We start from the raw sequence: 24,848 nt of genomic DNA, 5'->3' as shown, positions 1-24,848 counted from the left end.
AAAGTTTCAGAATCTATTACTATTGTTCTGAAAATAAGATGTGAGTGTCTAGCTGTTTTACAAGTAAGAGTAACTTTTTTTTCAAAAAAGAGATGTTATCTAATTAAGATTTGTTTATTTGGGATTGTTAAATAAAACCTTTTTTATCTTGAAATTGAATGGCTGTTTATAAAATATGATTTTTCAATTACAGATTGAAATTGACATAGAGCCTACAGACAAGGTATGTTGAAGTGTTCATTATATATTTCTATAATAATTTTCCTTCAGTATATGCTTTGATAATAATATTCCTAAATGCTGAATTTATGTAATGTGTGCATTTGAAGTGAAGGGATTTTAGTGTAAAAGAACAAAAAGTAAGCTACTAACAGTATAGAGCCTGGTCAGACAGTGAGACTGCACAAAATTGTAGGCTTGTCTGGATCAATACTGGTTGAATTATATTGGTGGAGCTGTATCCGTAGATCTGGTGCATATATACCCCAGTGGATCTATACTGGGTGCATTTATACTGCTTGATCAATACTGGTTGATCTACACTGGCATTCTATACTAGTTTATCTATAGTTGTTGATCTTTACTAGTAGATCTATACTGGTAGATCTATACTGGTGGATCTATACTGGTAGATCTATACTGGTAGATCTTTAATGGTAGATCTACACTGGTAGATCTTTACTGTTAGATCTATACTGGTGGATCTTTACTAGTAGATCATTACTGGTAGATCTTTACTAGTAGATCTTTACTGGTGGATCTTAAATCTGGTAAAAATGTAGATCTATACTGATGGATCTTTACTGGTAGATCTACCCAAGTGGATCAATTCATTACCATAACCAGCATATCAAATAATTATGTCAAACTGGTTCAATGAATGAATAATTACACATACTTGTAGTCCTAAGGCTTTTTTGAGGGGAAAAAACACATAAAATTATGTATTTTGCACTTGCAGGTTGAACGAATCAAGGAGAGAGTAGAAGAAAAAGAGGGAATTCCCCCACCTCAACAGAGGCTTATCTTTAGTGGAAAACAAATGTTAGTACCTGTGTATTAAAATTCTCAATTGAAAAATGTTTTTTCAAAGGATCTTATTTTAGATGTATCATTCTGCATTTGAATTTACTGATCTGACAGAACATGACATTGACATTCTTTTGAAAATGGAAGCTTAGCAGTTACTTAGCAAAAAATTACTAGCTCTGTTTTTAAGTAAGATTGACAACATCTTCACTGATTATAACAACTTTTAATTTTCACACATATCTGAAGGCCTAAATGCTGCTTTAAAGTTGTTGTTTTTTATACTTTTCCCCATAGCTTTTTACTAACTTATTTTAGTGTACCTGTTTAGCTCAAAAGGGAGAACTTTTAGGTTTGTTATCCAAGGATTGTAGGTTTTATACAAGGGCAAGGCAAAGTTTCTCTACTGAATCAGAAATCATGTGGTATTAGAAGTTGATCACTTGCTAAGAAATGGGTTATTACTGGTAAATTATCCAAGAAACTCGATTTGGTGGATCGACTGATGAGATATGACCAAAAATGTGTAAAATTTAGCGTAAAAAACAGACAGACAAAAACTACAGCTTTGTATTGCTACAATTTGCATTTTTTTTACAGGAATGATGAAAAGACAGCACAAGACTACAAAGTTACTGGTGGTTCAGTGTTGCATCTTGTGTTAGCCCTTCGAGGTGGTGTATGATGTTAACTAGTGTATAAACAAAACATTGTAGATAAATAAATTTTGTTGTTGACTGTATGCTGCATTGGATCACGCATCAATTCTGCCCTGTTCGCCGCAGTATGCGGACATTAAGGATATGTAATAATGTATTTGTTTCTGCTTTTATATTTCTAAAATGTTCAAATTGCAACAGGCATAGGCAATAATTTTTTTTCCCCCTAAAGAAAGACTTTAGAAAAGCAAATGACAAAAGTATGTCACCTGATTATAGTAAGTTTCTTAAATTCGAAGGTTCAGAATGTTGATACATAAATGGATATTGTTGTTATGTTAAGTATATGAATTCCAAATATCATTGATGTTTATAGCTGAAATTGATATTTTATCTTACAAAAGTTACGTCTTTGAAAAAAAATTATTTTAACAATACTAAGTGAACCAAAAAAAATCTACGAATGTCCTTAATTTTACACGTATTTGATATTATGTTGTTATTAGTTGTTATTTCAGAAGCAGAAAAGATGGAGATTTATAATTAAAATCACATTGTGAAAATTTATGTATGAGTAAAATATACTGTGTTATTTTGGAGACTTTGTTTATTACTAGTTGATTAGGTATCATTTATGAAAACAAGTGTTCTTTTTTGTATGTATTGCATTGAATGTGAAACTTGATATGCCCTAGTGGTATGTAAAATTGCCGGTTATTGCAGATTTTATTGTGTGGTACTTTTGTCGAAATAATAAACAGCTTTTAAATTGCCCGGAAGTACATAGCCACCGACAGCTTTCAGATATTCACTGGTTTATAACAAATTAGAGAGAGAGAGAGCAGTGAAATTGGTTGCAATATGCTTTTTATTTGACCTTTACTCTTTTTCTAGACTGTGTTACAATATTTAGTAATAAATTACTGCATTTAAAAAATTGTTTTCTCCAAGTATATAAAGTTAAAAAAAATTGACAAATTACTTATTGATTATTGTACTTTTTCTGTAAAGATTGTTTAAGTTGGGCATCATGTAGCAAAAAACTTATGTTTAGAAAAAAAAATTTTGTTTTTTACCAATCTACAAGGGGGGTATTATTTTAAAAAAAGGGGCCGTTTTTAAATTCCCAATAACAAAAAATAAATATTCTAATTCATTTACAGAAAATATGCAATTTTAAAAAACACTCTTTAAAAGAAAAGTATTGTGATTCTTTTAAATTTAAATTGGTTGGGAAATTTTTTCCCCTTTTTCCCAACTTCAAGACTTTTATATAAATTTGGACACAATTGATAAACAAACTTTTTTCAGGCCCAAATTTAAAAACAGTACTGTGTTTAAATTTATAATTTGCTATTGTTTACTTTTGAAAGGTTTGATGTTTTGGTTTAGCCCAACATTTATTTGTAAATGCGTGTTTCTAAAGGGCTTATTTAAATTTACATTTAAAAAAGGGATTAAAATTTATGGGCGTGTTTTTATATGTGGGCCAGTACCCCCATAAACTTTTCCCCGGGTTTTATTCCTTTCAGAGACCAAAAAAATTTTAAGGAAAATCAAAAATTGGAAGGAAAAAGTGTACTCGGGGTTTTAAAAAAGTAAAAAGATTCAAGTGATAATTTACATGTTAGGGACTATGAATGACCTGCTTTAACAGGTGAATTTACTAACTAGAATAAAAATGTTTCCTCTGCCAAAAAGGAAGTAATTGTTAAACATTTGTTTTTTTAATAGGGTGCCAAGGAACTTTTAAATCACATACAATTACCATAACTAACCAAAAAAGCAGTTGTTTCAGCAATATAGAACCGATAAATATATTTCATTTGAGAATGATAATTACTTGAGCTTAAGTAACAAATTATTCAAGTCATATTGCCAGTGCAGTAGGGTATAAACCTGTCAACTACTTAGTAGGGTGGGGAATATAGATTTGCCCTTGTCCATCTGTCATACTGTAGACCGACAAAACAGTGGAATGTGGGGACATACATGTACTATGGACACATTTCTAGTTGTTATGACTTTACCTGCTTTCAATTGGTAACATAAGGGATTTCAACTTCAAAATACAAGTACTATGTGCAGAAGAATGCCATGCTCCTATGGTGACCTTTGACCATCAAAATCTTGTGGATAGTGCATTATGAGGCATACACATGTTAAGATGAAAGTACTTTCATTTTATGGCCAAGGTTAATATTTGCAATTTTCGGTTACATGGAAGCAGGTTTACTTTTGGCTAATTTGGGTCATGGATAACATTTGAACCCAATACCTCTATATGTAAGTGGCTGGTATAACTCATTATCTTCTAATAGTCCAAATTGGCATGTGATGAAACAACCAAAATCTGAAGAGCTATAGGCCGCCTGCAGATTTGCGTAAACAACTATCAATGTATGGAGATAGTGAATATAAAACAGTTATTATGTTCCATGGTTTTGTTTTTGCTAAGAAACTACATGATTGTATTGTAAACTTTAGCAGGTCCCCTTTATGTGAATTCAACTAGATTCTTGCAGCAATTTAAATAGATGATAGATGTGCAGACAGTTTTCACTTACATTCCAGTTGCTTTTTAGTCGATATAAGAATGTTTATACTTTGTTTCATTTCGTATAAAAGCAGCACAAGTATAGAATAGATACGGTAACATCATTACCTGCTTTATTTGAGGCGGAAGACCTTTTGCTCTCATCTGTGTGCAATTGGGCACCAAAGTTAAACATGATCTTTCAAAGGTAAGCTAGATAGCTTCCACACATGAATCAGAAGTTCAGTTTTGGGTTAAACTTATATGATGATATCATGAGCACCTGATATAAAGTATTTGCCTGCTTAGCTAAATAGGAAGAGCATCAAACTTCTAATCCAGGGAAAGCTGGTTCATTATCCTCGGGTTAGGCGATATTACTGTGTAGTTTATCAACGACATGGAGTATACAGGTCATTTGTCTCTCAATGCTGATGTAGAAATCATGTTAGTTATTCAGGAAAGCTTGTTAGGTTGATTGACACCAATATTTGATTGTAAAATGTGTTTGTATTGATGTAAAATATAACTGAAACAAACCAGCAGTGATATAAATCAAGTAACCGTAAATATTTGGTCACTGAAGCCCCTAAAATATGAATTAGTCAATTGTTGCATGTACAAAGAAAAACATGTGTTCTCCTGTTCTTTTATTCATTGAAAAACATGGTATAATGTAGAAATTTTTTTTTGAATAAATAATGTACAAAATAATGACACAATTAAGAATTATTTTGTTACAAATTTGACAAATAGTAAAGCCTTACCACAACAAAAGACCAGATAATTTTTATATGCATCTGACTACTTATTTAGAATAATAGGAAACTTTGATCAATAGAAATTCTTTGTATCAATGTATATTCTTTTATAATTTATACACAGTTTAATAGGAAAAAAACCAAACTATAATTTTTCAATACAAGTCTTTTAATGTAGAATTTCTCTTGGAATTCTAATCCTGTAAGTTAATAAAAGTAAAAATCAATTCATTTTGTACGGAATTATCTCTTGAACACCTAGTTAATTAAAACTGACAATCAGTACTGTACAGTCCTAACGTCTGAATCACAAAAGTTAATGAAAATGAGAATTAATGAACCCCTAATCTTCTTCTTCTTCTAAGTTAATATTTGTTCCAAACTTTGCATAAAGTTGAACTTTAAGATCTTGAAGAGTTTTCTTATGTTCCGTCGCTCGTTTTTCCAATGTCTCCATGTGTTCACGAGTGGCCTGTTTGGCCTTCTCCAGCATGCTGTTTGTCTCGTCGGAATCTACGCTGATAAAAACCTCGCCAACTTGGTATGTATAAACAGTTAAGGAGAACTTTGTAAGATTTATTACTTGATACATGTTAAGTGAAATATCAGTTATCATGAGTTATGATATAACTTGTTTAAGTTGAAGATTATTTACCTGATAAAAGTTTCTAAGTCTTTTCCCCCATGAATTTATCTCCTATAAAACTAAATCACGACAGATTTAAGACATTAAAGTACAACGTATATTAAGCCTTTACCCTGCATAGAGCCAGGCCATCCTGCACATCTGTGCTGTGTGACCAGGTTCTATACTGAGCTACTTGAAATTTTAACTTCATATCCCCAAAATTGATAATGAATTGTTCCGAAACTGAAAGATGGACAAGTTCATTTAAGAAATTCAGCAAGTTAAGGTTTAAGTTACTTAGCAGGGTAATGTATATTGTACAATACTGAAAATGGAACAGGCCAGATGAAGTAACAATCGACCTGCATTTAACCTATATTTAATAGTTTCCTTAGCATTAAAATGATTAGTTGATGGATTGTGGCTTACATATCTTAAGTATTACTGACAATATTGAGCATCTTACCCAGTTAAAAAGGTTCATTTGGAACTTTCATTTGTGCTCCGGTCTTTACTTTAAGGATTGCTCTGCACTGTATACTTGTAAATACTGTAATTGAGAGCCCACAGTAGCAACATACAGTGAATATTCATTATAAACCCTAACAATTGCAGTATTGTTGTATACTAAATGAAACAATGTTAACATTACCGCAAAATATCCTATTATTAGAACTTATACATTGAAAAAAGGATATGGAATAAGTGAATCGTCACTTTCTAACATCATCAATTCTTCTTCAGCAAATTCAAGATTCTCTAACTCTTTCTGAAAAAGAAGATAAAAATTGTATGATATCAAATACACACAATTTGCCTTTTCATGGTTAGGAACCTGGTTTTTTTTCATGGTTAGGAACCAGTTTTTTTTAAATAACTTTTTTCAGGAGATTTCCAGTATTCCTGGATTCTGTAATAACCTGTTTTCATGAAACATATGCCATTATCTCTCAACAACTTTTTTGAGAGACTACAGTCATGTAAGTTGCTGTGAACACACTGTTTTCCACCATGGTTTTAAATAAAGATGTATTTTACTGAAATCATGGAAACAGGTATGAAAGCGAAAAATAGATAACTTATAGATAAGTGATCAATAAATTTATTCATTGTCGATATTTGTCATCCAATACTGACATCATGGATTATGCTTTGGACTGGATCAATGACAGCTCTTTTACTATGAGACTGTACATTTCATTCATTACCATGCCAAATATCTAAAATGGACTTGTCTATCTTTCAATGTGAACATAAACCATTCATCCTTTTTAGGGAAAATTTCAAACATGTACTGACCAACAGTGTAAACTATGATCAGATGGCACGGAGGTTCCAGGTGATTTTGGTCTGCACTGGTCCTAAGTCATTTTCCATTTTCCACAAACAGGCTAAGGGTTAACATCTAAATTTAATCTTAATATTCATTTTTCTCTCATTTTATATTCAGGATAAAGACTAGTAGAACTCTTTCAAATTGAATTAAAAAAAAAATATGAAAAAATACAATTTTATTATAGAAAACCTTCTTTGCTTTTAACTCTTCTTTAATATCTTGTAATTTGGAATTGTTCCTTGCAAATTTGTTAATCTTCTGTTGATCCTCAAAAGTGACTTGAGCATCAGCATCCTGAAATATTAATAATAAAAAAATATTCATTAATAGTGAGCTCGACAAGCTGGCCCAAAGGGCCTGCTCCCAAAGCGAGCTTTGCTGTAACGTGAGTACCTGCTAATTAAGTGATTGTTTTTGAAAACTTTTGTCCGAAGTATTGCAAATTTTTCGAATTACAAGATAACGATAAAAGCCAACGCACTCTTATTGAAAATGGAAGCGTAGATCGGTGTTCTCCGCACTTATATAGGAAAAAATAATAGAAAGGGGAACCAGTATAAACAGGTTTGCAGTGTATAAAATGCGGAATGACAATTTTAAAAAGGAAAATGTAAAATAGCACATCTCAATGTGTAGTACACTTAGTTGGACTACCAGGATCTTTGCAACATTAAGCATGGGCAGCTTTTGAAATTTAAATGATATCAAATGACTTTATTTATTTAATTTCCCCCTATCATTTCCATGGCAACTGCAAGTTAAAAATTTGATTTGACAAGAATCTATCGTAAAAATTCACAAAAATTGTTTTCCTTATCAATATCTGAGTTAAAGTAAGTCAGAACATATTGAATATCAATATATATGTTTGTTTTGTTCATAACTCTGTATAAAATTCATTGAGAACTAGAAATGAAATAAACAATTTTAAAAATCACATATTTTCGCGATGTAAGTTAGTTTTGTAGAAATTAAATATTAAGCGAACGTATATTAGGTTATGATACACATTTAAAAGACAATACTTATTCACTGATATTCTACAAAACAAAACTCGTTAACTCAATTTTATTAGACATAAATCTCACCATATCTTTTATGGTGGTGGCCATCTTTCAGCAGAGAAGTGAATTATGAAAATAAATTGTCAAAAATCAAGACTTCGTTATCTTTAAAAAAAACAAAAAAGCCTAGAAAAAAATATTTATGAAATACAATAATTTTAGCGATATGACATATATTTATGTTAATTTTCTTCTATCCTGTCGTGCTGTCAAAATGGAGGCCAACGTGATAAAAATTTCTGCACTCTTTCTTCTTTATGCAGGTTTGTTGTCAGTTTTTAGAATTTTGTCATGCAACTTTTGCAGTTTATTCAGATAAACATATCTTTTATTTATTTTACAGGTTTCATTGCTGTTACGCACGCAGCAGTTCCAGATTTGGACGAAAGGTAGGAGCTAATTTGTGTTTTTGTTGCATACTTGATTTCGGATACTGACATATTTTCGGATATTGGTTGGCACAATAGCTTTTTAAAGTGCTATAAGGATTTGTTAGGACCATAAAGTAGCTCGGCACTATCATAAAATAGATTGACAGTCATTTTTAGCTTGACTATTTGAGAAAATGGAGAGCTAGTGTACCCACGCATGCATAACTGACAATTAGATTTTTCTTGTTCACACATCTGCATGATTTGATATAAATTTTTAAAAATGCAAGTAAACATCAAGCGTTTAAACGAAAAATACTGACTAATCCCTCAAACCCCCACCCACTCCCTCATATAAGCCTAGACCCCTTTTCGTACCTAACAAAAGCGAGAAAAAAAAAACATTTTAGAGTGTGACTTAACACCTGTTTGTAGTACCGTGTTCATGAATACCATCACACTTCAGAAGCTAACAACAAATGTTAAAAACTGTCGACTAGATAATTGTGTATAACCCTAGGTATAATTCTTAAATTATTTTGCTCATTTAAAAAAAGAGTTTAATTAAATATTTTAGTTTTTATTGTTTTTCGTGTTTTTTTTCTCTCCAGATTTTTAGAAGTACACAAACAAGGGAAATGGCTGATTGAGGTAACTATATAATTATACCTTGATTAAAATTGATTATACCCATACCAATAATAAAGCCATTTAATAAAAAACGATATTACACTAGACGATATATCACTAGTGTAGTAACACTTTGGCGTGATGTCATTTGCACTAAAAACATAGCATTAAAGCGCGCTGTTTTATGTTTGGTTTATTTTGTTGTGGATGCAGAGAATAGGAGATGTTGATACTATGAGTTTATTTCTAAGACTGTTTAACAATATGTAGTCAATATGTCAGTACACTAAGTAGACGGAACCTAACAATCCAGTTTAAAGGTACTGCATGCTATATATATTTAATGTAGCATTAAATATGAAACAATATATATTTAATGTAGAATTAAATATGAAACACAAATGTTAGCGTTACACTATAGGCGCGTCAAATAAAAATGACTTTTGTTAACAGTTTACTGTTTTTATTTCATATATGATGTGATATATTCTTGTATATTCAATACTTAATTTATTGAAATCGTTTAATCAAACAATATGATTTTATTCAACTCGTTCAATAAATTTAGTTTTAAACCTAAACTCATTCAATATCCTCTATGTAGATAAGTATCTGATATTTTTATGGAGATAATTCAGTAATGCATTTAGTATTACAAAAACAATAATTTGTGTTTTGTAATAGAAAAAATTGCAGAAAATTGTGATTATTTGCACAGGGTCACAAATTTCCATTTAATTACTTTATACTTTAGATTTAAGTTTACTTAAGGCAGGAGTGAAAATATACCTTTTTAGCTCATCCTTTTGGGCTAGCTCAGGGTGAGCTTTTAGGATCGTTGAATGTTCGTCGTCTGTCATCCGTCAACACTTGTTTGTTTACACTCTAGCGGTCACATTTTTGCCTCAATCATCAAACTTGGTCAGGTAGGTAATAGCTCGGATGAGTTCGAACATGGGTCATCTCGGATGAAAAACTAGGTCACAGGAGCTAAAAATAGAAAAACCTTGTTTGTTAACACTCTAGCGGTCACATTTTTGACTCAATCATCATCAAAATTGGTCAGGATGCTTGTCTCAGTAATTGCTGGAATGAGTTTGAACATGGGTCAACTCAGAATGATGAAAAACTAGATCACAGGAGCTAAATATAGAAAAACCTTGTTAACACTCTAGCAGTCACAATTTTATCTCAATCATCATCTTACTTGGTCAGGATCTTTATCTAGGTAATAGCGTGAATGAGTTTGAACAAGGATCATCTTGGTTGAAAAACTAGGTCACAAGAGCTAAAAATAGAAAAACCTTGTTAACACTCTAGCGGTCACATTTTTGACTCGATCATCATCAAACATGGTCAGGATGCTTTTCTAAGTAATAGTTTTGATGAGTTCGAACATGGGTTAACTGGGATGAAAAACTAGGTCACAGGAACTAGAAATAGAAAAACCTTGTTAACACTCTAGTCTGGTCACATTTTTGACTCATTTATCATCAAACTTGTTCAGGATGCTTGTCTAGGTAAATGCTCCGATGAGTTCAAACATGGGTCATCTCGGATGAAAAACTAGGTCACAGGAGCTAAAAATAGAAAAATCTTGTTAACACTCTAGTTGCTACTGTTTTGATCCATGTACAGACTCAATCAAAACAAGTCTGAAATTCTCTTGTAATTTTATGGTGATTAATGCTTCCATGGGATCATTTTTTTTCCAGATTTTGATCCAAATATCCTAGAAATTTGCCTTAAAGTTTGTTTTGATGATTTCTAGATCAAATTCGAATATGGGTCACCTGAGGTCAAAAACTAGGTCACACTGCCCAAATATGGAAAAACCTTGTTTACACTCTAGTGGTCACATTTTTGACTCAATTATCATCAAACTTGATCAGGATGCTTGTCTAGGTAATTGCTTGAATGAGTTTGAACATGGTACATCTCGGATGAAAAACTAGGTCACAGGAGCTAAGAATAGAAAAACCTTGTTAACACTCTAGTGGTTACTGTTATGATCCAAGTATCTCGGAAATTGGTCTGAAAGTATGTTTTGATGATTTCTAGGTCAAGTCCGAATATGGGTCACCTGTGTTCAAAAACTAGGTCACACTGCCCAAATATGGAAAAACCTTGTTAACACTCTAGTGGTCACATTTTTGACTCAGTTATCATCAAACTTGGTCCAGATGCTTGTCTAGATACTTGCTCAGATGACTTTGAACATTGGTCATCTTGAATGAAAAACTAAGTCACAGGAACAAAAAATAAAAAAATTTCGTTAACGCTCTAGTGGCTACTGTTTTAATCCAAATATCTTGGAAATTGGTCTGAAAGTTAGTTTTATATGATTTCTAGGTCAAGTTTGAATATGGGTCACCTGGGGTCAAAATCTTGGTCACACTGCTCAAATATGGATAATCCTTGTTAACACTGTAGTGGTCACATTTTTAGCTCGACTATACGAAGTAAATGGAGAGCTGTCCTACTCGCCCCGGCGTCGGCGTCCGCGTCCAGATTTTAGATTAAAGTTTTGGTGCAGTAAAATATTTTTCACTATAACTTTGTCATTTCTTAAGGTATCAACTTCAAACTTCAAATATATGTTCCTTATCATCAACCACATCTTATGTGACAAGGTTCATAACTCTAGCACCAATATTTTCAGATTTATCTCCCCTTGAACTTAAAATTGTCCTCAAAAAATACTATTTCTTACTGTTTCTTCCTTATTTCTTAAGGGATCAACCTCATACTTCAAATATATGTACCTTATCATCATCCCCATCTTATGTGACAAGGTTCATAACTCTAGCACCAATATTTTCAGATTTATCTCCCCTTAAACTTAGAATTTTCCTCAAAAAATACTATTCTTAATGTTTCTTCTTTATTTCTTAAGGGATCAACCTCATACTTCAAATATATTTACGTTATCATCATCCCCATCTTATGTGACAAAGTTCATAACTCTAGCACCAATATTTCCAGATTTATCTCCCTTTAAACTTAGAATTTTCCATACAAAATATTATTTTTTTACTGTAACTTATTTATTTCTATAGGGATCAACTTCATACTTCAAATATATTTACGTTATCATCATCCACATCTTATGTGACAAGGTTCATAACTCTAGCACCAATATTGCAAGAATTATCTCCCCATAAACTTAGATTTATTACTAGAAAAATGTTATTTTTTATTTTAACTTTTTTATTTTTAAAGGTATCTACCTCAAACTTCAAATACTTATTCCTTATCATCAATTACATTTTATGTGACAATGTTCATAACTCTTGAAGCAATATTTACAGATTTATCTCTCTTTGAACTTAGGATTTTCTTTAAGAAATATAATAACTTCTTTATTTTTTAAGGTATCTACTTCAAACTTCAAATATATATTTCTTATCATTACACAAATGTTGTGTGGCAAGGTCCATAACTCTAGCATGACTATTTCTAGAATTATTTCCCTTGATCTTGGAATTTATGTGAACAAATGTTATTTTTTTTACTATAACTTAATACATAATTATACATAATTGATTTTTATTTCATAGTTTTGTCCTCCTTACTGCGTCCAGTATTTTATTTGTCGAGCTTCGCTGTCTCCTGTGACAGCTCTTGTTGACTCACCTGTCATGAAACTAGGTTTGAGAATACTTGTCTAGGTAATTGTTTGGATGAGTTCGATGGGTCAGGTGAGCGATCTAGGGTCATCTTAGCCCTCTTGTCATGATAGAAGTACGGCCCATTTCCGATATGAAAAATGCATTCCAGAAAAATACCCACTTATGTTCCATAATAAGATGACTGAAAGGTCAATCACTGCTACAAAAAAATCTGTACTTTTCCAGTTTTATGCCCCTTGGTGTGGTCACTGTAAGAAATTGGAGCCTATATTTAACAAGGTTCACAACACCCTTAGAAATTCTGATGTCAGAGTGGCTAAAATTGATGCCACAAGATATTCGTCTGTCTCATCCAAATTTGATGTAAGAGGGTTTCCAACAATTAAATTGTAAGTAGCATTATTTTTATGCCACCGCAGCATCTGCGATGCGGTGGCATATAGCGATTCACCTGTGTGTGTGTTTGTTTGTGTGTGTGTGTGTTATATAGATTATATAGTGAACTTAAAAAATCTTCTTGTGAAAAACCACTAGTCCAATTTCAACCAAACTTGGCAGGATTGATCCTTGGGTGAAGGGCTTCCAAAGTTGTTCAAAGAATTTCATTCCATGCAGAAATCTGGTTGCCATGGCAACCAAAAGGTATTATAAGAATAAATTTAAAAAATCTTCTTGTAAAGACCCAAAAGGCCTAGAGCTTAGATATTTTGCATAAGGCATTGTCTGGTAGACCTCTACCAAGATTGTTCAAATTATAGCCTTGGGGTCAAAATTGGTATTATAAGAATAAATTTAAAAAATCTTCTTGTAAAGACCCAAAAGGCCTAGAGCTTAGATATTTTGCATAAGGCATTGTCTGGTAGACCTCTACCAAGATTGTTCAAATTATAGCCTTGGGGTCAAAATTGGCCCCGCCCCGGGGTCATTGATTTTCACTATATATACATATAGTAAAAACTTAAAATACCTTCTTGTAAAGACCCAAAAGGCCTAGAGCTTAGATATTATGCATAAGGCATTGTCTGGTAGACCCTTACCAGATTGTTCAAATTATAGCCCTGGAGCCAAAATCAGCCCCGCCCTGGGGGTCATTGATTTTCACTATATGTACATATAGTAAAAACTTAAAATACCTTCTTGTAAAGACCCAAAAGGCCTAGAGCTTAGATATTTTGCATAAGGCATTGTCAGGTAGACTTCTACCCAGATTGTTAAAATTATAGCCCTGGGGTCAAAATCGGCCCCGCCCCGGGGGTCATTGGTTTCCTTATATGTATATAGTAAAAACTTAAAAAAATTTCTTCTAGCAACTGACAAATGCTAGAGGTTAGATATTTTGCATGAACATTGTGAAGTGAACTTCTAGCAAGATTGGTCAAATTATAGCTCTTGGGTCAAATTTGCCCCCACCTCGGGGGTCATTGATTTTCAATATATACATATAGTAAAAAATCAAAAATCTTATTGTCTGAAAGTACAAGGCTTAGAGCTTTAATATTTGTTAAATGATTTCATCTATAGGTACTCTACGAAAGTTGTTCAAATTTTGCGTCTTGGTCAAAATTAGCCACGCCCTTGGGGCTATAGGTTTTCCTTATATGGAACCTTTACCAAGATTGTTCAAATTATAATTGTTTGGTGGACCTGTATCAAGATTGTTTTGAATTAAATCTGATAATAGGAATCAGATAGGCCAGGCATCTATGCATTATGACAATCTTCAAAATTGTATAGAAACCAAAAAAATCTGTTCCTACACTACTATTTAGTGTTGTATTAATGCGGTGGCATAGCATTTTTCTCAAATGCAGTCTTGTTTTATATTATCATATTTTTGACAGGTTATATTTTTATATGGCCCAGAATCAACAGTGGCATTTTATATAACCTGAGCTTAAAAATGTGAATTAACCCTCTATTACTGCCATTGAGATAATTAAATATCTAGTATATAATGTTTGATTGTCCATTTTCAGCCATAATTTTAGTTAAGTGCTCGCCAATTTTTTTAAGCTAATCACCGACGAGGATTTTTAGAATATTCAGGTTTCAAATCTTAATAGAACAAATTTTATATAAACTCGATGTTTTATATTATAAAACGCAAGTGGGCGGAGCACTTAGCCGGTTAGAGTGCATATTGGATGTTCTTCATAAATAAGAAAGCTACAGTTGCTTCACAAGCTCTGCTTCTTTTTAACTTTCTTATTTACGAAGAACACCCAGTATGCTTTCTAACCTATACATATTAAATTTTGTAGAAAGAAAAAAACCCTGAAGAATTGTTTCTGTTTTATAAAATGTATGTGAATTTTATGTTTACAAATTTATAAAGTGTACTGATTTAGGGGGAAAATAATCTTATGTCAGTCACCATATATTTGATTGTAAAACTTAATGTTTGAAATAAAAAGGGCATAAGATAATAAGAAAATTATATAATATTTTACAGTTTTGATGGAGACAAAGTTCATAATTTCCGTGGTGAGAGAACAGCTTCAGATATCCTAGAATTTGTAAATAAAGCTAAAGGGTAAGTTACATAGTGTAAGGTACTGAAATATACCTTGTCATAATATATACCAGACATGCAATGAATGTTTTGACATTATTTTACCAAATCCCTCGGACTGGCAATTAATGTTTTGACATTAACAATTCATCAGAGTTGCATTTAATGTTTTGACAGTAACAATCCCTAAGACTTTCATTTAAAGATCCTGTAACACAATTTTTTCAGGGTTTTATTTCATAAATATGATGCTCAAATTAAGATTTGTCAATATTGTAAGTTCAAATAAGCATTATTTATAAAGATATTGCCCAATTTAACATTTCATGTAAATAAAGGGAGGTAATTAGAAAATTATTTTCTATAAACTCTAAGTCAAATTTTCCAATAAGAAATGATTGCATGTAATTTATTGATTAAATATAATATGCACAAATATTTGCAGTACACACTTTACATATTCTTTGATGTTTGAAAATTGTTTTATTTGCATAATTATTATACATTTATTACTTTTTGCAACTGTGGTATACACACAGTAACAATATCAATCACAAAACATACAGGATCTTTAATGTTTTGACATAAACAATCCCTCAGACTTACAATAAATGTTTTGACATAAACAATCCCTCAGACTTGCAATTAATGCTTTCACATTAACAATCCCTCAGACTTGTAGTTAATGTTTTGACATAAGCAATCCCTCAGAATTTGCAATAAATGTTTTGCCGTTCGCAATCCATTAGACTTGCAATTAATGTTTTGACATTAACAATTCCTCAGACGTGCAATTAATTTTTTGACATTAACAATCCCTCAGACTTGCAATTAATGTTTTGACATTTACAATCCCTCAGACTTGCAATTAATGTTTTGACATTAACAACCCCTTAGACTTGAAATGAATGTTTTGACATTGACAATCCCTCAAACTTGCAATAAATGTTTTGACATGAACAATCCCTCAGTCTCGTAATTAATGTTTTAACATTAACAATCCCTCAGACTTGCAATTAAGTTTTTGACATTAATAATCCCTCAGACTTGCAATTAATGTTTTGACAAAAACAATCCCTTAGACTTACAATATAGGTTTTGACATTAACGATAACTCAGACTTGTAATTTCAAAGGAAAACAAGTACTTTATACAATATAAGTTGGGTAAAGATTAATTTCAATTTTGAAAATTTTTTGATATGGTTTGATGCTTTTTCTTTGCTGCTTAATTGCTTCAGTAAGTTTAGTATAGAAAGGCTAAAATTTTGGAAAATGTAAAGTAATGTTTTTATAATGTGATCGTATCTCTTTCAGACCAACTGTACGACGTATATCAAGTATAGGAAAGTTTAATGAGATACGTAGTGATCTTTCAGATGGTGTGTTTTATATGTATGTTGGTGATGATGACCCTTCAAATGACCTTTTTGTAAGTATATATATTTTTCACATTTTCAATGGTTGCTATGGTGAATTGACTTCTTATTTTCATTTTTCTGCTCTTTGATAAAAAGGGAGAGAAGTCGAACTTAATAGATGTCTGTGTCAAGATTTCTGATAAACTTTTTGTTTTAAAAAGAAATTCCAACTTAAGCTTTTAAGATTTTTTTGTTGCAGGTAATTAAAAATTTTCAGCATTGAAAGAATTTTCATTTCTATTTCAGAGCAAGTATTCAAGTATTGCAACAGATCAAGTTTCATTAGCATATTTCTATACTGGACCAAAGAAAGCATTGCCTGAAGTAAGTCTTTGTATATTTTTCTACAATTTGTCTGTCCACAAAAAGTCATGTTCCTTTAAAAACATCTTTGTTTGCTTGGACTGCCTTGTTTTCCGGATATTCCCATAAGTGCTGGAAAATGCTTTATATATTTTCATTTAGATGTTATTATGAACGCTGTAAATTAAGATGGTTCCACTAGAAAATAATGCTTAAATATACTCATTAATATCATTTGTTATTTAACCCCTTGAGGTCACATGCCTTACATAAGGTGGATACAATGGTGTGTGTTTTAGTCAGGTTTATTTTCCTTATCCTTACAATATTATTTTTTAACAGGAACTGCCTTGCTACAATATTTTAGCAAATGTTTATTTATACCAAATGCTTTAAAGTTCTTAAGGAAGAAGAAGTAAGGATGTTTTTTCCCCTTTACTATTCATTATTTTGATGAAATCGCCCCATTAAAGCAAAAAGGTACCAAGTGACATTTTCATGTTTTCGAAAAAATCACGTTTAAAGATTTGAAGTTCCATATCAAATCAGGTTTTTACAACAAGGCAATGAAACTTCACATATATTTAGATAATATTTTAATGTACATGCTCAAAAAGTTGGAAAGCTTATATATTACTAATTAGTGATAATTAATCAATTAAAGGAAATTGTTCCTTTTTGCACTTATCAATATTTTGACCGACAAATGCAAGAAGGTACCATATGAACGCTTGGTTCCTTTTTGCATTGTATGATTTTTAACATTTGCTGTCAAATATATGAAAAGAAGGTACCATATGGCAGTTGGCACCTTTTTGTCCCAACAATATTAACAAAAAGCATCATTTGGTTACAATTTTATTCTACAATCATACCAATAATAATATGAAATTCTTGTGTTTTCAGTAAATGTCTGCAACAACTATCACACTGCATGTTTTGAAAGTCTTCCTCTGTGATCAATCTCAATGCCTATGTCAAAATCTCTTACATTGTTAGTCAAAATCAGAATAATTTTCATCCGATTCCATTGTGACATAATCCTTTTCTTTCCTTTATGTTGGTTAAGTGGCATTATAATTATGGAACTCTTTTTGGATAATTTTCTTTGCACACAAAGTAACCAAGTTATTTTTCTTTTGAATAGAAACTGGAGGTTTGGTATCATAACTTCATATATTGTTCAACATTTGTCCACTAATACTTTAGATTCTGTATTCTGAACTACTATTTCCATAAAATCTTCAGCATTAAAGCTCTTATTTACAAATACTGACTTTGGGCTTTCCTTTGGTACCTGTATCCATTCCACTTGTAGCCAGTTTACTCTTTGTCGGTCAATGGATGTTTTGAGTCTCGGACACTGTTTTTTAATGAAGTATTTGAAATCAAAAACATGGTTATATTTCATTGGCACAGCAAAGTATGGCTGCGATTTTCTGGCCAGTGATAAAAGAGAACACAACTGAATGATACATAATTATACAGGAATTATTTTCTTTGCCCCTTCAAGAGTAAAGTTGTCACTCCATCTATGAGTGACCCGATACAAGAAATTTGTGATCAATCTTAAACTTGGAACTTGTGATAATATAAAAGAAGAGACGCAGCTATGAATCAATTTCTGTTTTGTCCCCCGTATGAATCTGAAAAATATATGATAATGACTTATTTGACATAACCACTTTGGCAAGTAGAAAAGGGTTTTTTATTAAGCAGGAAGATATTTCACATGCCTGTCTTTGCAGTTGGTTTTATCCCATACATGACTGCAACATTTTTGTGTCATAAGGAATATATTGTCAAGTTGTGTAGCAACAGAGTTTTCTTAAATAGTAAAGCTCACTCACTAATGAGCAAGGGGTTGTTACAACGGCTTTGAGATTAAAACATGCAACATAAACGCATGTGTCACCTTTTGCTCCAACTTTGTTTTAAATCTTTTGTTCTTGTGAATTTTCTTTCTGTTTTTGATGTTCAATATATTGTTCCTTGATCGTGTCATCTAGTGTGCCTACTGCCTTCCTATATGTATGTTGCTTAACAGGTTTTAATTCCTTCTTTTCACTTTCAATAGTTTACAGATTCCACATCTTTTTAATGTTTAAGTCATAGTCATGAGATAGGTATTGTTTCTTTCAGTTTTTATGCTCCCCGAAAAATTTCGGGGGAGCATATAGTCGGCGCCTTGTCCGTCTGTCCGTCTGTCCGTCCGTTGTCTTGTCCGGAGCATAACTTGAAAACCCTTGGAGATAATTTGTTGAAACTTCATACAGTGGTAGAGGGCATCGAGGGGGAGTGCAGTGTCAAAGAACCATAACTCTATTTTGCCCGGTTTTTGAATTATCTCCCCTTATAGAAAAATCTTGTCCAGGGCATAACTCTAAAACTATAAGAGATATCAACATGAAACTTTGTAGGTGAATAGATCTCAATGCGTAGATGTGCAGTGCATAAGAACAATAACTTTTTTTCCTAATTTTGGAGTTATTGCCCTTTGTTAATTTTAATACTTTGAACTTTGTCCGGAGCATAACTTGAAAACCCTTGGAGATAATTTGTTGAAACTTCATACAGTGGTAGAGGGCATCGAGGGGGAGTGCAGTGTCAAAGAACCATAACTCTATTTTGCCCGGTTTTTGAATTATCTCCCCTTATAGAAAAATCTTGTCCGGGGCATAACTCTAAAACTATAAGAGATATCAACATGAAACTTTGTAGGTGAATAGATCTCAATGCGTAGATGTGCAGTGCATAAGAACAATAACTCTTTTTATCCTAATTTTGGAGTTATTGCCCTTTGTTTATTTTAATACTTTGAACTTTGTCCGGAACATAACTTGAAAACCCTTGGAGATAATTTGTTGAAACTTCATACAGTGGTAGAGGGCATCGAGGGGGAGTGCAGTGTCAAAGAACCATAACTCTATTTTGCCCGGTTTTTGAATTACCTCCCCTTGTAGAAAAATCTTGTCCGGGGCATAACTCTAAAACTATAAGAGATATCAACATGAAACTTTGTAGGTGAATAGATCTCAATGGATAGATGTGCAGTGCAACAGAACCATAACTCTGTTAAGCCTTATTTTTGAATAATCTCCCCTTTTAGAAAAATCTTGTCCAGGACATAGCTGTAAAACTATAAGAGATATCAACATGAAACTTTGTAGGTAGATAAATCTCAATGGGTAGATGTGCAGTGCACAAGAATCATAACTCTACCTTGCCTAATTCTGGAGTTATTGCCCTTTGTTTATTTTTACTTTTTGAATTGTCCAGGACATCATAAGAGATATCATCAAGAAACTTTGTAAGTTGATAGATCACATTGATTAGAAGTGCAGTGCAAAAAACTGTAACAGCCTTGCCTAATTTTGGAATTATTGCACTTTGAACTTTTTCCACGGACATAACTCTGAAACTACAAGAGGTGTACTTTCCTGTGTCCAAAACCTATTCGGGGAGCATCACCCAGCTCAAACCGGCCTCTTGTTTTATTGTATTATGAGATTCCATTTTAGGAAATTACTCTTTATGCTGGTTCACCAATTTAACTTTATCATAATCTAGTTTATTTGCAGATGTACACTTCCCTTTCATATACCCCATGTATCTTGTTGGCAAGAGTACAATCAATTACTTTTCTTTTTACGTCCACATTTTTGTGAAGAAGTCATTTATACACTATCATTATCTTCACACTGTTATCATTCCTCAATTTAAAACAGAAACAATACTCTGGGATTTATTGTTATATTTGATGTCCTTAGCAACATCTAGATTGTGTTTTCATTAAAAAGCTAAAAGGTACCAAGCAAACAATTTAATATATAAAATAATCTTAAGGGTCGTAAATTCTTTGTGTGCAGAAAGGGACCATGTGACACATGGTTCCTTTTTGCATTAAAATAAATGCTCAAAACATATATAGTCATACAATGCAAAAAGGTACTATGTGACACTTGGTACCTTTTTGCTCAAACTGATATGCATATGGTACCTTTTTGCATTACTAAATGGGAAAATATTGACATAGTACCTTTTTACATAACCTTATATGTCTGTAAATAAACATGATACTACTGAGATATTTCTACAGATTAAAGATAACATTAAAACTGAAATGAAAAATGTTAAAAAGTCATTTTTGGCTTGGTACCTTTTTGCTTTAATGGGGCGAAATAATGTCAGAAATTACAATGTTTTTCTTCTTCTTTTTTTTATACAGGACATACAAAAAGATCTAGCTGTGTTACCAACAATTCTGGTATTTAAAGATAAAACAGTATATCAGTATGAAGGTGGGTAATTAGTTAGTTGAAGTTGAAGTTCACTTAACCTTTATAGTCCTGATATAACCCATATTATGTTGGTGTGACTAGATTCCCTTAACTGTTACTGAAAAAAAATTAAGTTGTGAAAGCGGCCTTCGGCTTTTCTGAAGGTTAAATATGTTACTTTTAGATAAATCGTTTTATATACTTGTCAAATCAAAAGAATTAAGGTGGAAAATGAAATTTACCGACAATAGGATACATAATAAATAAGGAAGCCCCTCTATATCTCTAATGTACTGGGCCACTTTCTATATTTAAATTAGTAAAGAGGATTATTCAATCGCCAATCTTCTATTCGTCTCTGATGAGCTATAAATAGCTTTCAGGACACTGATTTGAAGAAAGCTTAACAGTGATATGATGCGCTTTCCAAAATAAAATTACTGAAATACTTATAGTTTGAAACAACAGATAATTGTCTTTTCCAACAGAAAATAAAAGCTAAAGGCAACCTTAATACACAGCTTGAAGAACTTGGAATGCCAATCTTACTTTTTCACTTCAAATCAGTCTTTGTGAAAAAAATATAAATATATGTAAACAGTAAGAAAATGATTTGACAAAAATGTTTAGTGTGGAAAAGTCAGAAATAACATATCATAACTAGAACTGGATTAAAATTGTCTGGACAAAGAAGAGTCTGGATTAGTAAGATTTCACTGTACATAAATTACCTTTGGTTTATATTTGTACTAAAGTTTATTCATTTTATTAGTTTTATTTCAGAAATTATTTTATCAGTTTTGCACGATGCTAACAACTAGAAATTCCTGAATATTAATTACAAACAAGTTATGTAAACTCTCCTCCCTTCATAATTAAATGATCATGTCAGCTTGACATGCATGGATCGTGCTTGAAAATTATTTTTATTGATATTTTAAAAGGGTTTTTGCAATTTTCTTGGTAGTAAATGTAATTTTAACTGGGAATTAAGGAGATTTTGATGTAAGGCTGGATTTTAATTTTTTTGTGTCCTTAAGTGAAGCATAAATAATATGTATTTAATGTAAGACACCATCTGTTTTAAATTCAGAATTTCAATAAAATTTCTACGAGAATTATCAGTGCCTGACATAAAGTTATGTTTGTTATCCTATTTTGACAGATTTATTGCTACTTTATATGAGCCATGTCACGACAAAACCAACATAGTGGGTTTGCGACCAGCATGGATTCAGACCAGGGTGCGCATCCGCGCAGTCTGATCAGGATCCATGCTGTTCGCTATCACTTTCTCTACTTGTAATAGAGTTGTTAAGCGAACAGCATGGATCCTGAGCAGACTGCGCGGATGCGCAGGCTGGTCTGGATCCATTCCTGTTGCAAACGCATTACGTTGGTTTTGTCATGACACGGCTCAATTATATCTTTTAGAATACAGAATGATTTAAACAATATCTCTTTTTGATGAGAAATTGCTTGACAATGGATTACACCCATTTAGGGACTTTAGTGAATAACCTCCCCTGACTCAGTACTCAGGTCCCAAGCTATTGGATAACTCCGACTTTATCGCCTATTTCTTTGTAGCAAACTAAATTAATTAGGGCTAATTATGATCATTTGTAATATTCAGATTTAATTTTGCGATAAGATGTAGAATCTGTTGACATAAATAAAACATTTTTTTCTTAAGGTTTACATATTTGTTGATGCATGTGGATATAATTGATTAAGACATATCAACCTGTCTTACATAAAACTCAACGATAAAAGCAAAGGATTCCAAATATTTGGACCTAACTTACATTTTGGTTAACCTTGGTTTTTTTTCAAGGGAAGATAATCCACTAAAGTTCCTCATTGTGATGTCAAATTGATGTTAATTTTGCTTACCACCCCACCTTTTCCTATATTCTTTGAGAATTTTGCTTTAAAACTTTAAATACTTTTTAAAGAACATCATTCACATTTTTAGGCAGGGGCACATAACTCTGTCAAATATTTTGACAAAATTATGTCCCTTTTTCAAGTTAGAACTTTGGTTATATTTTCTTACCACCCCACGTTTTCCTATATTCTTCTAGTATTTTGCTTTTTAAAAAAAGACTACTTTTGATTACTATCATTCACATTTTCAGGCAAGAGAAAATAACTCTGTCTATTATTTTGACAAAATTATATCCCCTTTTCAACTTAGAATTGCAGTTAACACTTTTGTATCACCACTCTTATCCCTTCGAAATTTTTTGTACATTGAAAAATTAGCTATATGCTTTCATTTATTTGCATTTTAAGTATATTTTTAGTTTTATTCAAGTATGCACATTATGAATTATGCCTAATAGGAAAAAGAAAATTTAATTTACCTTCCTGCCAACCAACTCATAAGGGAACAGTCAGAAATGACAAACAAACAACTTTTAAAGAATAACTCTGCTCGAATCAAAGTATGCTAATCAAAGCTGTAAAAAATCTATGTTTCTTCTTCATTTCTGAAAATATTTCTGGTATTTTTATAGCACCGAAGAATGTTGCTTCAATGAGTTCAGTGAAAGGATGGATAAATGGAGAACGTTACCCAGCATTCCCTCTCATCACAGGAAGTAATATAAATGAGGTTGCAGATACTGGAAAATTTCTCATGATTTTTGTCATAGACCCAAAAGACAAAGAGAAGAAAACCTTGAACCAAAGGTAAGCTTGAATGATGTAGTGGTGATAAAAGAACTTATCAATGTTGGAAGGGATAGCTTTTTAGCTCATCTGTCACAAAGTGACAGGGTGAGCTTTTGTGATCGCTTTTCGTCCGTCCGTCGTCCGTCCGGCGTCCGTCTGTTGTCCGTCCGTCCGTAAACTTTTGCTTTAAATGACATCTCCTCATAAACCAGTGAGCCAATTTCATCCAAACTTCACAGGAATGTTCCTTTGGTGGTCACCTTTAAAAATTGTTCAAAGAATTTAATTCCATGCAGAACTCTGGTTGCCATGGCAACCAAAAGAAAAAACTTTAAATATCTTTTTTTAAAAAACCATAAGAGCTAGAGCTTAGATATTTGGCATGAAACATCTTCTAGTGAGTGTCTACCAAGTTTGTTCAAATAAAAGCCCTGGGGTCAAAATTGGCCTTGCCCCGGGGTCATTGATTTTCCCTATATGCATAAAGTAAAAACTTAAAAAATCTTCTTTTAAAGAACCGTAAGAGCTAGAGCTAAGATATTTGGCATGAAACATCTTCTAGTGAATGTCTACCAAGTTTGTTCAAATAAAAGCCCTGGGGTCAAAATTGGCCCCGACCCAGGGGGTCATTGATTTTCCCTATATGCATATTGTAAAAACTTAAAAAATCTTCTTTTAAAGAACCCAAAGAGCTAGAGCTACGATATTAAGCATGAAACATCTTCTAGTGAGTGTCTACCAAGTTTGTTCAAATAAAAGCCCTGGGGTCAAAATTGGCCCCGCCCCTGGGGGTCATTGATTTTCCCTATATGCACATAGTAAAAACTTGAAAAATCTTCTTTTAAAGAACCGTAAGAGCTAGAGCTAAGATATTTGGCATGAAACATCTTCTTGTGAATGTCTACCAAGTTTGTTCAAATAAAAGCCCTGGGGTCAAAATTGGCCCCGACCCAGGGGGTCATTGATTTTCCCTATATGCATATAGTAAAAATTTAAAAATCTTCTTTT

At 32.3% G+C, this 24,848-nt stretch overlaps 2 protein-coding genes across 2 annotated transcripts; one reads left to right on the top strand and one right to left on the bottom strand.

Annotated features, from left to right (window-relative positions):
* Nucleotides 1-5,187: 5,187 nt before the first annotated feature.
* LOC132720392 (prefoldin subunit 4-like) lies at nt 5,188-8,171 on the bottom strand. The gene is made up of 4 exons (XM_060704520.1): nt 8,038-8,171; nt 7,139-7,243; nt 6,313-6,382; nt 5,188-5,531 (listed from the first exon to the last, which is right to left on the bottom strand). Exons 1-4 carry the CDS (start codon nt 8,059-8,061, stop codon nt 5,329-5,331), a joined length of 402 nt encoding a protein of 133 aa, XP_060560503.1. The 5' UTR covers nt 8,062-8,171; the 3' UTR covers nt 5,188-5,328.
* On the top strand, nt 8,156-23,862 carry LOC132720391 (protein disulfide-isomerase TMX3-like). Its single transcript, XM_060704519.1, has 9 exons — nt 8,156-8,276; nt 8,357-8,402; nt 8,996-9,035; nt 12,872-13,035; nt 15,099-15,179; nt 16,475-16,589; nt 16,825-16,902; nt 21,110-21,182; nt 23,684-23,862. The coding sequence occupies exons 1-9, from the start codon at nt 8,156-8,158 to the stop codon at nt 23,860-23,862; spliced, it is 897 nt and encodes a 298-aa protein (XP_060560502.1).
* The last annotated feature ends 986 nt before the right edge of the window (nt 23,863-24,848 follow it).

This window comes from Ruditapes philippinarum, unplaced genomic scaffold, assembly GCF_026571515.1.
Source record: "Ruditapes philippinarum isolate M1 unplaced genomic scaffold, ASM2657151v2 ctg2247_1_1_1_1, whole genome shotgun sequence".
NCBI classification, from domain to species: Eukaryota; Metazoa; Mollusca; class Bivalvia; order Venerida; family Veneridae; genus Ruditapes; species Ruditapes philippinarum.
This window is presented reverse-complemented; position numbering and strand designations above follow the sequence as displayed.